Source organism: Chiloscyllium plagiosum, unplaced genomic scaffold (genome assembly GCF_037043375.1).
Source record: "Chiloscyllium plagiosum isolate Xiang-an unplaced genomic scaffold, Cpla_swu_hap1 HiC_scaffold_26, whole genome shotgun sequence".
NCBI classification, from domain to species: Eukaryota; Metazoa; Chordata; class Chondrichthyes; order Orectolobiformes; family Hemiscylliidae; genus Chiloscyllium; species Chiloscyllium plagiosum.
Window position 1 is genome coordinate 15,378,277 of NW_028270164.1, and position 13,858 is coordinate 15,392,134.

Below are 13,858 nucleotides of genomic sequence, written 5' to 3' on the forward strand. Positions count from 1 at the left end.
CACCATCCTTGGGGCACTACAGCATAGAAACATCTTGCATTGTCCCAGTTTGTTGTTTTTGATTTCCTCTCAAATCATGAGGGGCTTTTGAATTATATTAGATTTTGAACCACAGCAAAGTCTAAAGCATTCAACCTTTATCCCACAAAGTCAGAACACTTAATAAAATTGTTTTTATTGCATATATTACATTTCACATAAAAAAATTCAAAAACCACAAGTGCATGACTGCCTGAAATTCACTTGATTATAAATTTTTTTATGGCACCAGAATGAGGTAGTCATAGGATTGCATTCTTAGTCACCAATACAAGCATGCAGTTTGAGGTTAAAGATGACAGCACACATTGCAAGGTTGAAACACTTCACTAAAGTCAGAGTTATAGTCCTATATTAGAATCACAGGTCACATCATTCTTTCACAATACATACATTAGGTATAGCATAGAGTTGAGAGAGAGCAAGCAGCTCAATTTAAATTGTATCCAGTTTGCCAGAACCAGAGAAAGGGGCTTTCTATTTATGGTCAATACACTCAGGTGACATAAGCAATATTGGGAACTTACTATTCAAAAAAGGAGCTTTGCAATCATTACGTGCATGATGTTTCCTTTTAGTGTGCCAACTATTAAAATTGCATGCTGTGAGGGAAGTACAAGTATTGTGTAACCCATGCATAAGTACCATTGTAAGTGAGTTTATAAAATAAAAATAGTGATATGATCACTTCTTCCTGGTATTCCAGTTTGTCGATTAACATTTGGTACATAGTCTCATCCAAAAACAGGTATTCGTCATTTCAAACGTGCATTCAAAGCCAGTTGGATTTATAATTTGAAATATGAATTTCCATTTCCCAAAAATCAACTTTAAAGCTACCATAAAAATGTTTAATTATTCAGAACACTTTTACAGTTATTAACTAGCAAATTGCAGAAAGTTTTACAGCTGATCAAACTGTGCATGTTATTATGCAAGATTTCCCCAATGTGACTTTCTACACAAATTATAGTTTGGAGATTGCTGGACACAAAGCATAAATATTGTTACTGAGAATTTGCTTGCAACTAGCCTCAAAATTACAGATTGTCATATGGTAAAAGACCTGAAAGGCAATCCTATGCTCACTGTGACAGTGTAAGGATGGAGGAAATTTGAACATTGGAAACAATTCACTAAGATTGTAATTACAATACAGAAAATGACAGGATTTCAAAAAAATAGACATTGCTCAAAAGTTACAAAATAAAAGGCAATTAAAAAAAAATTCCTTCTTTATTTACCTGAGAATTCAGATTTCTCTTTTCAATAATCAAAAACCCAATTCAGGGTTTGCCAAATTCCTAAACTGGTATCAAGCCTAGGAACTACAGCATGCAAAATAACTGGTTTATACAGTGGTACAAAAAGAGATGACAAATGTCAGCATGTGATTAGTAATTCATTCTCAAGAGTTGCATTTTAGGTGATAAAGGCCAAAAAAATTTTGAATACACTATTGGTCTAAAAAGGAGTATTTCTGGATTGAATATTTATGTTCACAAAAGTGAATTTCAGGAAGTCTGCAAACAAATATTTAGTCATAGAAAGTGAAAACTCCTGTAAGCCTTATGTCATCATTGTTGCCTAGACAATTACTAATTTGATGCTTTCCAGAAGTGAATAGAAATTATATATTGCCATATTACATTAATAAAACCATTAAGAACACAAATCGAATGGTTTATAGATTCCCTAGGATTTGCCAAATTTCTGTTGAGAAATGTTTGCAATACAATTCTGATATATTACTTTTAATGCAAAGCGTGTCATTACAGGATACCCCATACAACAGCAAAGGAATTATGCAGATTGTAATACTGAACAAATCAAAAAATAGGGAACAGAAGCATTGGCACAAGTAAACATTTGTGACACGAACAGTTCATCACCAAAACACAAATCTTGCACAGTTCATACTTTTCCCTCTTAGAGACCTTTGATCATAAAGACGAGTTTGCACATTAATATCAAATGTCAACCGTACACTATTTAAGCCAAGTTTGCAATAGTCCATACCTTTAACAATTTCTATTGGAAGTGAACTAACCAGTTGTATTTTTATTCCTACATAAAGGAAGAACTCGTTTAGTGTAGAATTAGGGCACTAACCAATTTAAAAGCTTCTGATAAAAAAATCTGTTCATTTAATATTCAAAAAAATGTAGGTATTAAACTTACATGAATGAGAACCACAATAGTGCAATGACTCCTCCAGAATTTGTCTGGTAAAAACTAGTTAACTTAAATGCATTAGAAGACAGATCATACAAAGTCCACAGTAGTGCATTATGATTTTTCAACAGCATGCTGAATTCCAATGACGTTCACTTTTTGGCATATCTTTTAATTGAATGTAATCCCCTTGGTTTTGATTGGGAGGTCCCAAATTAGGCTTTGACATCAAATGCTCCACTAATACTCTGAAAAACAAAGTGAAATTTTGCATTAATTTTTAAAAATTGTCCAGAATTCTAAAAAATGAATTTTAAATAAATTACATAACTTGTTTCCCTCAGAGGGAGGTGAACTTTTGGAAATCCCCCACAGGGCTGTGGAAGCTCAATTTGAGTATGTTTGAAGGTAGAGATTGATGGAATTTGATTGCCAATGGCATACAGGGTTAGGAGGTTGGCATAGTTTGTATTGAAGGGTTTGATAAACCAAAAATAGTGTATAGTAGGGCAGGTTTGTTGTACTGAATTGCCTACTTCGGTCCTTGTAGATGTTCAAAGCAGCAAAATGTAACATTTGCTATTTCCTGCAAGTTTATTAAATTTAAAAAACTTAAATGGAATTATTCCACAACATACCTCATGGCTTGAGCAACATTCTTGTTTTCTTTCACTGACGTTTCAATCCAACCAACAAAATGGTTTTCTTTACTGAACAGATCAATCTCACTTCTGCTGATTGCCCAGTCTGATAGGTCACACTATTGGGGGGGGGGGGGGTTAAAGGAAGAAAAAAAATTGCTGCATGAAAACAAAATCCACTTTCAAAGTACAAAGCATTATCCAAATGAAGCTTCATTTTATAGATGTTAGCAAAGCAAGTAGTACCATTTTCTAGAACACTAGGATTTAAATAAAACTTAGATTGGAAGGTGAAATATGAAAGCTTGAATTTCTATTAGTGGCAGAAAATATTTCTTCTTTGCTGGGGGAGGAAAAATGGAGTTTAAAAATAAAGTTCTCAGAACCAGGTCATTAAGATTAATTCATCCCTTCCCTCCCAAATGGTGTTGGAAAATGTTAATTAATGCAAAGATCATTTAAATCATGCTGCTAACTTTTCTTGTAGTTCATGGTGTTTAAAGTACTGTCTCATGATGAGAGTTTCACAAAAGGGTAGCACCACCTGGTGGTTCCTTATTAGTATGAAGTTCACTTCTCAATTCAATACCAACAGTCTTCCTGAAATTCAAGCCTCCTTGGATCACGTACCTGCTCGGCAAAGGGGACGAAGATCTACCACCACATTGCTCAAATCACAGTGCAAAGGAAGAGCAGTTCCCTTTTCTGATTTGTTGAGAATGGCATCAAGTTCCCATATGCCCATCTTTGGGCAATACAATAAACCCTGAACTTTCAGTCCAGGGGAGCTCCAACATGTTGGGCTGTTATTATACAGCAAATGAATGTACTCAAAGCCAAAAGAAACCAAGTGTGTATACAAAACACAGCAAGACAAAAATAAAAAACCTGACTGAATAAAACCATCCATTCATGTAAAAACCTGAAGCTGAATTTTGAACTAAAAAACAGGCAAAAATGTTGTCCAACTGTTTAGTTTTGATAATGTTTACTTCAAAAGATAATAGCAGCAAGTCATGTTTACACATTAGTGGAGATTGGTAGCAGTTCCTGCTCTCTATTCACATTACTTAACTCTACCTGGAAGCAGCCCACACAGAAAAAAGTGCTGCAAGCAACTGTATAAGCAGATTGACCACAAAATGCTTATGAATAAATTAAACTGCTGGGTTCAGGAATGGGAGATGTAATTTAACGTGGTGCCTTGTAAGGCACATCAGAAATAAGACAACTGTTTGGCAGAGATTGAAGAAAAGATTTGAACACTTTTGGGACTTGCCAATGAAAGCTACAAAAGATCTAAAGGGATCCAAACAAATCTTAAATACTGGAGAACTGAATAGTCAGAACTTTTTCTATTCCAAAAAAATTAAAATACTCAAAACATTGGTTTAAAAAAATATATAATTGAAGACAGTTTTCTTCAAAGTTCAAAAGATCATGCAACTGAAATTATGAGATTGTGCTCCCAATGTTGTTCTCCATAATATTAAATGCAAATAAGTTGATAAACCAACAAGTTTCAGTTGTTAAGTACCCAAGGTTCTTTCCACTGTTTAAAAATGCTAATATTAAACCTTAGTGTAGAATAAAGCTTCAAACAGGATTAAAAAATAGTAATGTCAAAAAAAAACTATGGCAAACAGATTCACTTTACAGATTATGACTATCATGGTTGAATTCTGCAAAGGAGTTGAGAGAAAATTACGTGGAGAAAAGTTTCAGAATCTTCTACTTCTTTGAATCTTCTGCTCTTGCTCATTCATTTTAATAGTAAAAAGTGAATTGGGGAGATATTAAGGAGAAAATGATGCTCAAATCAGAGTTTCTGGCCATACTTCTAGTATCCAGGCATTATACAACTTCGAACAATATCTGTTTGCTTCAAGACAAATCACAATCCAAAGAGTTTAGATGTCTCTTTCAAAAAGAAAAAATTCTTGTAGCACAATTACTACATAAAATCTTTTTCAACTCACCTTGTTTGCCAAAAGAATACACGGCACAGGGCTTCCATCCACCAAAGCAACTTTGCTATCCAAATCATGCTTCCATTTGAGGCAATTCCGGAAGGTTGCTGTATTTGTCACATCAAACATAACAATGCATGCTCCTGCATCTCTGTAATATAGTCTGGTCATGGAGGTGAAGCGTTCTTGGCCTTCAAATAAAAGGAAAATTAATAAACTATTCACAAAGGAGGGTGCTGAATTATAGTCCTTACACCTCCTGTGGTATTTTGGCAATCTTGTTCTTTTGAAAAAAATAAAAGCAGTAAAACCTGCCGACCTAAAAAGCTACAAATAGATTTGTTCAGAGGAGTATGTAACTCTTATTTAAAAAGACACCAATAAGTAAACTCACTTTGAACATGCTACTGGGAACACATGCTGCATGTCCAAGGATATGTGGAACGTTCTGCTGTCAAAAGCTACTGCATCACTCACTCAAGTCTTTTCATTCAGGAAAAGTGTTATTTTTGACTAGGTCAAAATATAAAATTTATCACTTCCATATTTGGCAAAAGTCTCTACTCCATAAGTCTATGGAAGCTCTGACAATATATAGTTTAAGTACAGGTTGATAAATTTTGATTATCAATGGTGTCAAAGGTTATAGGGCTTGTGTGGAAAAAAGGCAATGATATTTTCTAATCAACTATAATCATATTGAAGGCACAGCGGGCTTGATGGCCTATTTTTTTCCTGGAGTTAAGAATAGAAAAAGTTAGTATACTTAGCCTCATTCTATTTGGTGAGAAATCAAATAACTGAAGAGGGGTAATTGTTTTCTATTTGATTTTGTCTTACCATGTCAGTTTCGTGCTGAGAATAGAATCAGTGCAAGTAAAGAAGTAATCCTGTTCCCAGAATAGTTTTAAGAAATTCTAGAGAATAATATCATGAGCGCAACTGATGTACATTTTCTTTGTTAAAACACATTGCCCTAACAATTTCCAAGACAAAAAGCTTTACATAGTTGTCAGACGATTACTTCTGTCAACACAAATCTTGTTTTCAAGATCACTGGTCTATCTGCTATAATGCATGTTTTGTTAATGCAAATCTGTTGTAATGTGATTGATGAATTGGGGACACAGTCTCTAAAGTGTGAACTTTTAAAAGATATGTTGATAGTAATAAGATTACATCACCAAAAAACTTAACACTATTTCTAAAGCAAGATCTTTTTATGACGTGGGGTTCCACAAGAACCATTTGTCCTTTAATCGTAGCCAATGTTTCTTTCCCAACTGAAAAACTCAAGCAGTTCACTTGGGGAACTATTACCATGATTTAAAGCAGTACTACAAGTCTGTACTTAACAGTCCAGGTAGTAGTCGACAATGCTTGGTGTTATAAGACCATAAGAAATAGGAATGGAAGTAAGGCCTTTCGGCCCATCGAGTCCACTCCACCAATCATGGCTGATGAGCATTTCAATGCCACTTACCCACAACCTTCCCATATATCTTAATTCCTTGCGAGATCAATAATTTATCAATCTCTGCCTTAAAGACATTTAACATCCCAGCCTTCAATGCACTGCATGGCAATGAATTCCACAGGCCCACTCTGGTAGAAGAAAGATCTCCTCATTTCCATTCTAAATTGACCCCCTCTAATTCTAAGGCTGTGCCCATGGGTCCTAGTATCCCTGCCTGAAACAGTTTCCCAGAGTCCACCCTTTCTAAGCCATGAATTCTCTTGTAAGTTTCTTTTAGATCTCCTCTCAAATCTTCTAAACTCTAATGAATATAATCCCAGGATCCTCAGCTGTTCATATGTTGGGCCTACCATTCTAGGGATCATCCATGTGAATCTCTGCTGGACACACTCCAGTGCCAGTATGTCCTTCCTGGAGGTGTTGGGCCCAAAACTGGACAGTATTCTAAATGGGGCCTAACCAGAGCTTTTTTTTATAAAGTCTCAGAAGCATGTCACTGCTTTTATATTCCTGCCCTCTAGATAAATGACAACATTATATTTGCTTTCTTAACCATGGACTCAACCTGCAAGTCACTTTAGAAAATCCTGGACTAATACTCCCAGATCCCTTTGTACTTTGGCTTTATGAGTTTTCCTACTGTTTAGAAATAGTCCATTCCTGTGTTCTTTCCCCCTGCCAAAGTGCAAGGCCTCACATTTGCTCACATTCAATTTCAGCCATTGCTTAGACCACTCTCCTAAAATGTGGAAGTCTTTCTGTAGCCTTCCAACCTCGTCAGTACTATATCTAACTTTGCCAAAATGCCCCCAGTCCCTATGTCCAGATCATTAATATATAAAGTGAACTATTTTGAACAAGTGTTGTACTATTTTTCCAAATCAACTCATTATGTTTACTTGTACAAATATTTCAACCAAGACAAATATAGATATGTATTCTTTAAAACCAGTCTCTGCTGTAAGTTTCAACAGTTTCTGGTTGAATGCAAAAAAAAAATAAGCTTTTACCAGCAATATCCCAAAGCTGGAGTCGAACAGTCTCCGAGTCAGACCACTGTATAATCTTCAAAGCAAAGTCCACTGAAAGTAATGAAATAAAGATAGCTAAAACAATTGTAAAATATTTAACAATTTAGCAAAAATCTAATTACTGTCAAAGATACATCATGGATGTTGATTGTTATGGCAAAAATACACAGTCTGCATTTTCCATAACTACTTTAAAACTGACAGCAACTTGAACACATGCAGAGTGGTGCAGAAATCCAGGTTTTACTGTTAGAGATTCTATGTTTGAATACACTGTTTAAATCCCTGAGCAGAACATTTCATTAGGGAATTGATGAAAAACTTCCACTCTGATCCTGGTATTCTTGATGGAAATAAAGATACCCTCGAAGGGAAGAAAAAGTTTAACTTGTTAAATGTTGTGCCACTGACTTTTTAGAAATGCTGCACTAAAGTTGACAGAGCATGGTGGGTAACGTACCTCCCTCTGATCTAGAGGCTCTGGGTTCAAGATCCCCTCATCTTAGACATGAACCCTTGTGTACACACCAAGATCTATTTCACCAAGTGGAAAAAAAAGTTTAAAAATTAAAAAAAGTAATGCAATACAATGGTTTCTCGAGTGGCTGCTGGTTAGAATCCTTTAGTGAAATTTATGACTTACCTGCTTGCTAATTTTGTTGCACGATGCCTGATAATTCCCTTGACATGACAGCAGATTAAATTCTAATCAGGAAAAGTGCAAACTCACATCAAAAAAACAATGCAAGTTCATTGTAGGTTACTAATCTCTAAAGAGGTGTGCCATTACTATGGTTAGACTGAAGACAGCAGCATTCCCTAAAAATTAATGGCCCAAGCAAAAGAACTGTTTCAGGTCTATCAATAGATAAAAACTAATACCAGGCAATGAAGGCCTTTACATGTTCTTAGTCTGGGGAGGGGAGGGGAATTTTGTTTCTGATTCCACAGAAGTAAAATAGGCCACTTCAGTTTTTCCTTTCCCCACAGAGATAGCACCTAATGTGAAACAGCCAATGTAGAATGGATTAAACACTCCAAAAGCTTTTTAATTCTAATGTCCATAAATTGATAGGCATCTAATACTAAAAGTATTGTGTATAGAAAACATTAAAAAGGTGAATTGTGGTACATAAAATGAACAGGTCTGACAAAAGTCAGTGTACTATGATTCATTTATTGCACCACTAGCTGTCTCTATTTTCCTATTAAAAATCTCATTCATGATCATGTCTGAATAAAATTTGGGAAGAGTCCTGCTCATCTTTGATTTTGATCAGTTATTAGAAAAAAGACATATCAAGCTTACCTTTTAGCCAAATAATGACTGAGCCTTAGTAGCATAGTCTAAGCAAATCCCAAGCAGTATTTTTCACAAAGCCTTAGTTTATTGCTCTAATGTATGGTGCAAAATTGATTAAATATTGTGAAAGAGAGAGAGAAATAAATACCCCACCCTAGGGAAAAAGAGACCTTTGCCATTCACCCTATCCGTGTCCCTCATGATTTTATAACCCCAGTATATTTAAATTGTACAGCATTGAATATAAAGAAGAAAGAATGAATGCTTCCACAACTGTTTTCTAACCATAGTTCAAAGTAGTTTATAATTAATGAATTACATTTGCATAAGCAAAGACCCATAAACTGTGACAAAAAACATTTTCTGCTGTAAGAAGAGTTTTATCCAAGAAGATTGCTTAAACCAAAGGCCGGCCTAACGTGTAAAAACTGCAGTTCCTGCAGAAAATTTTCTTCCATGCTGGTTTGAAGTATCATTCTCGATTTGCTCAATTTAGAGTAGCACTTGGACCCTCAAAATCTGGCTAAGTCCAGGGAGGGAGTTAACCAAGGTAATTGTTTAAATACTGATAACTGAACATCCTATTGTACTTCTGACATCAGTTGCACTTGATTAAAAAAGTCAAGTACATTTCCATGAGAGAAATAATATTTGAGACTCAACTTTAATATTCAGCACCTGGACAGAGGAAAGTTAAAGCTTTGAGCACAGAAATAAACAGGACAAAGGCAGATTATGCATTTGTTTGCAGTTTGCTTTTTTTCCTTCTTTCCATTAAAGGAAATTCCATCTAAATTTCATTCAGTTCAAACCCTATGCCTTACTTGAGAACTGAAGAATGCCCATCTTTGATGGACATGAAAAAATTGGCAGAAGTATCCATGTGACCTTAAGTGCCTTATTGGCTGCAAAACTGTTGAGAGAGAGGCAGGTAGATTTTAAAATACAGCCCATGTGAAGTAGGTTTTTCTGAAACAAAACCAGCAGTAGCAGTTGTTGCAGCGCTCACAAAAAAGTACAAAAAGATCAAAGATCATTAAGCTACAACACATTGAGGTTAGAGTAGCTGTTTATTCAGTTTTAAATTCTCTTGTTAAAATGACTTGGAGAACTACCGTGCTTTGATACAATCAGAACTACTTCTATTTCTGGGGATGTAAAAGGAACTTAATTACAAAGATGCCAAGACAAGTGGAATTCCTTGAAAATAAAAAAAGTTAAAAATCACCACACCAGCTGATGAAGGAGCAGCACTCAAAGCTTGTACTTCAAATAAACTTGGACTATAACTGGTGTAATGATTTTTAAAAACTTTGTCCACCCCAGTCCAACACTGGCACCTCCACTTCTTGGAGGATAAAGTGAGAACTACAGGCAACAGAAAAACATGTCAACCATAAACAAATTACAAAACAGTGTGTTTGTTAAGACAAAATCTAGAGCTTCTTACAAAATAGGGTGACTCCGTTATGAAATTGTCAGCTTAGATTTGGTAGTGCAGTACACATGCTTTCAAATTAACCCACATTTTTCCAATCAGTTCAACTGCTTCTCCAAACTGCAAATCTCATAATTTTAGTTATCAGACGTGATATTTTGTGAAACTGTCAACCACATCCTCAAATGCAAGTTAACAATTTAGCCTAACTTCACTCCCCATCCCCAACTGCTTTAAGTAGATTTTAAAGAGATACCTGTTGCAGAATTATGGCCCTTATGAACTGAATAAAAAAAAAAACTTAAGGTTCTTATTTTGCTCAACTGTGTTCAATTAAGCTTCTCTTTCACCCATTTCTCCCTACTCAAAAATAAATAAAGTGTCAAAACCTAACTGAATCTTCAAAACCATTTCCTCAAATGTAGCTCTGCCCACATATTGTGTAAAAGCATAATTCTAGTCATTAGCAACTTAATTCAGCTGAAACATAGCTCACATTCTTAAAAACCTACAGTTAATCATGACAGACAAGTAATTTCCATCAGTTCCATACTTGGTACAGTGCACAATATAGTAGTCTACCAAGGAAACTACCAGTAACTGCTTACTCATTGGTTATCAATCTGGAATGCTTATGGTTAAAATTCTTCAATAGTTGAGTAGGAGTTAATTAGTACAGAATTCATAAGTCATTAAATACACTACAGCAATCAGTATACTAATCACAAAGCCATGCTCCATTTTATTTTTGACAAAAAAAGTGCAGGTTAACAAGAACAAACTTGGCATTTTAACTTTTTTTTCCTACAAGGAAAAACAAAGCCCAAGAAAAATAGCTCCGTTTTCAAAGCAGAGATTAGCATGCAACTTTTCAGAAGTCCGATGAAGGGCTTATGCCTGAAACATAGATTCTCCTGCTCCTCGGATCCTGCCTGACCTGCTCTGCTTTTCCAGCACCACACACTCAACCCCAACTTATTTAGAAGCAACTATCTCACCTGTTCTTTTATTATATTTGCAGACTTTCACTTCCAGAATGCAACTCAAGTTGTTTAATCAATCTTATGAAATGACAAATGATAAAAGTACAAGATTTGCAAGATAATGATTTTGTTCCAAATACCTTAACTCAATTGAGGACAGGAGTAAGAGACAGGTCTGGGCAGAAAGGGAATAAAATTATTAAATCCCAAGTCATGAGAGAAGACAATTAGCAGGAAATTGTTTAAAACTTAGTTTCATTGATACAGGTGAAAATTGTTTTTTTTTTGCTAATGTAGGCATTAAAGTGAATCTTTGAAGATGATATGGTTCCATCTGCACTTTAAGCTTCTATACACCTAATTTAAAGACAATGCAAGTTTACAAAAGTGACAGTAAGTTTTACATTTTTAATTAATCATATTATTAACTCAAGGTTCAAAACATCATGAGAATTTTTTAGCATAATTAAAATTATTCCCACTAGCAGAAAGGCCAACAACTTGAAAAGATTTAGAAGTTGTTTATTTTGTTATAATATCTGGAATAACTGCTTAAAATGGATAGTGGGACTAGATTTAACAGTAACATTTAAAATGGGAATTGAAAATATGCCAAAAAAGAGGAAGAACAGTGCTGTCTAATTTGACAGCCCAATAAGCTCACACATTAGGAATAGTGGTTTTGTTCTGTATTACATAATATAATCAGACTGGTACGGAAAGTTACTAAGCTTCAGAAATAAAGTGTTACCCTCCTTCAAAGTGTTAAAAAAAAAACTAAGACAGTTACAAAAAGACATTAAGCCAGGAAAGAAACAAAAAAACTGAAAGTACTTGAGAATACAATAGAGATTTATTGTCACGTGTACTCAGGTTAATGTTTCGAATCCAGTGACCCTTTGTCACAACTAAAAGCAGCTGGGAAACGGAATTTATTCTGCCTTTTCTTTTGGTAGAGGTGTGGTAGTTGGTAGGTAGTGGAAAGAGTGGACCTCGTAAGAGAGGGACGGTGCCCAGAGACAGAGACAAATCAAAAGAAAACCCAGGACCGAAGAGCTTTACACGTTACCAATTTACAAAAAGATAATTAAGTAAGCTATTGTCATGAAACAAAGACCAGAACCTACTGGGAGAAACTCAGCAGGCCTGGCGAGATCTGTAAAATAAAAAAAAAAGTGTAGGGACTCGAAACGTTAAGCATTGCTCAGTCAGTCAACAGATGCCAAGACCCGATGAGTTTCTCCCAGATAATAAAGTGTTTTTATTTTCAGACTTGAAGCAACCGCAGTACTCGAGTGTAATTGGAGAAAAGACCAAGTTGTGTGACAGAGAGAGAGATTTACAATAAAAACCTTCAGACACACACAGAGACAGACATTGTTTGGAAATTAAGAACTCATCCGTCCACCTCACTGCAGCAACAAAAATAAAACTCACACACTTACCTCCCACCGTGGATTTGTAGTTCTTACTGAAGCTGTCGTTGGCGTATCGCTGCACCAGGGAGGTTTTGCCCACCGTGCAGTCCCCAATAACCAGCACCTTGAACAGGTAATCATTCGCCATGGTGCAGAGGGGACACTGACTAAAGGAAGATGTAGCAACAGAAGCTCGTCATGAACATCCTCCTTGAGGCCCTGGAGACAACATCGCCTCCCGCTCCTCCCTGCCCCCGCCTTTTTACACCAGCGACTGGAACCACGTCCACCACTCAACTTCACATCCCTACACCCGGGGGGGGGGGAGGGGAGAAATAATAACTCAAAACAAACGATGTCGCGACTCCCTCGGTACGTTTGCCCTTTTTTTTTCTGTTTTTGACGGGACGCGTTGTAAATTTTCCGCTCGCACCTTGGAGGGCGGTCACGTGTTGCCGGTGCTCCCTGGGAATCGTAGTCCGCCACCCGACAGGCGAGACGTAGAGCTGCCACACCCACTGACCGGGGGAACTACAGCTCCCAACAGTCACCGCGCCGGCTGGGTTGGAAGGAGGGAGCGGTGGGGAATGAGCCCCGCCGCTGGCTGTCGCGGGTATTGCACTCTGCCTGAATGAATGGCGTAGGAGAAAGTCAGGCGTGCAGATGTTGCAGATCAGATCGTGCAAAGCGAGTTGTTGGTTGCATTTGTTAGTTCCAGGTTTTTTTTTTGCACCAGCTTCTCTTTGTTATCCCCTGTTTGAAGTGATTGCATAAACATATTGTGACTGAATGCCATTGGGGGGAAAAGTTACATCAGGCACATGAGCTAATCAAAAGTCAAATTCCTAATCAGTAGTGGGAAGAATAGAAATTCCCATGTAATCTCATCCTGCAAAAATCAGGTGCACCTATGAGACAAAAAAAACCTGCAGATGCTGGATTCCAAAGTAGAAAGGCAGGAGGCAGGAAGAAGACAGCAATCAAGAAGTGTTACATCCGTAACATCGACTTCTCCACCCGCTGATGCTGTGTTCTTCCAGCCTCCTACAGGTACATCCATGAAGCGTTAAGTTGCTTTCTATTTAAATATATTTGTCTGTGCATAACCATATGATTTCAGTGAATATGATCAGAGGAACACATAATAGCTGTGTTTCCTGTCTTCGCAATTGAGTCAGGAAAGTACATCCTTGTTACCTCGATTCATTAAGCCAAAGGAATGTCAGCATGCAATCCTTATGCGTCAGTGAACTTGTGGCAATAATTTTGTTTCCTTTTATCCTTTCCGAATTTGCTTCATGCATCTAGTTTCCAAACGTGTTTTCAAATCCCTCCATGCGGTTTAACTCCTCATTACCTCCACAACCTTCTTAAGCCTGGCAT

At 36.6% G+C, this 13,858-nt stretch overlaps 1 protein-coding gene across 1 annotated transcript; it reads right to left on the minus strand.

Moving 5' to 3' along the window:
- Window positions 1–154: 154 nt before the first annotated feature.
- Window positions 155–12,912, minus strand: LOC122563095 (ras-related protein Rab-29-like). The gene is made up of 5 exons (XM_043716523.2): window positions 12,503–12,912; window positions 7,313–7,384; window positions 4,835–5,016; window positions 2,853–2,974; window positions 155–2,462 (listed from the first exon to the last, which is right to left on the minus strand). Exons 1-5 carry the CDS (start codon window positions 12,621–12,623, stop codon window positions 2,339–2,341), a joined length of 621 nt encoding a protein of 206 aa, XP_043572458.1. The 5' UTR covers window positions 12,624–12,912; the 3' UTR covers window positions 155–2,338.
- Between the last annotated feature and the right edge of the window lie 946 nt (window positions 12,913–13,858).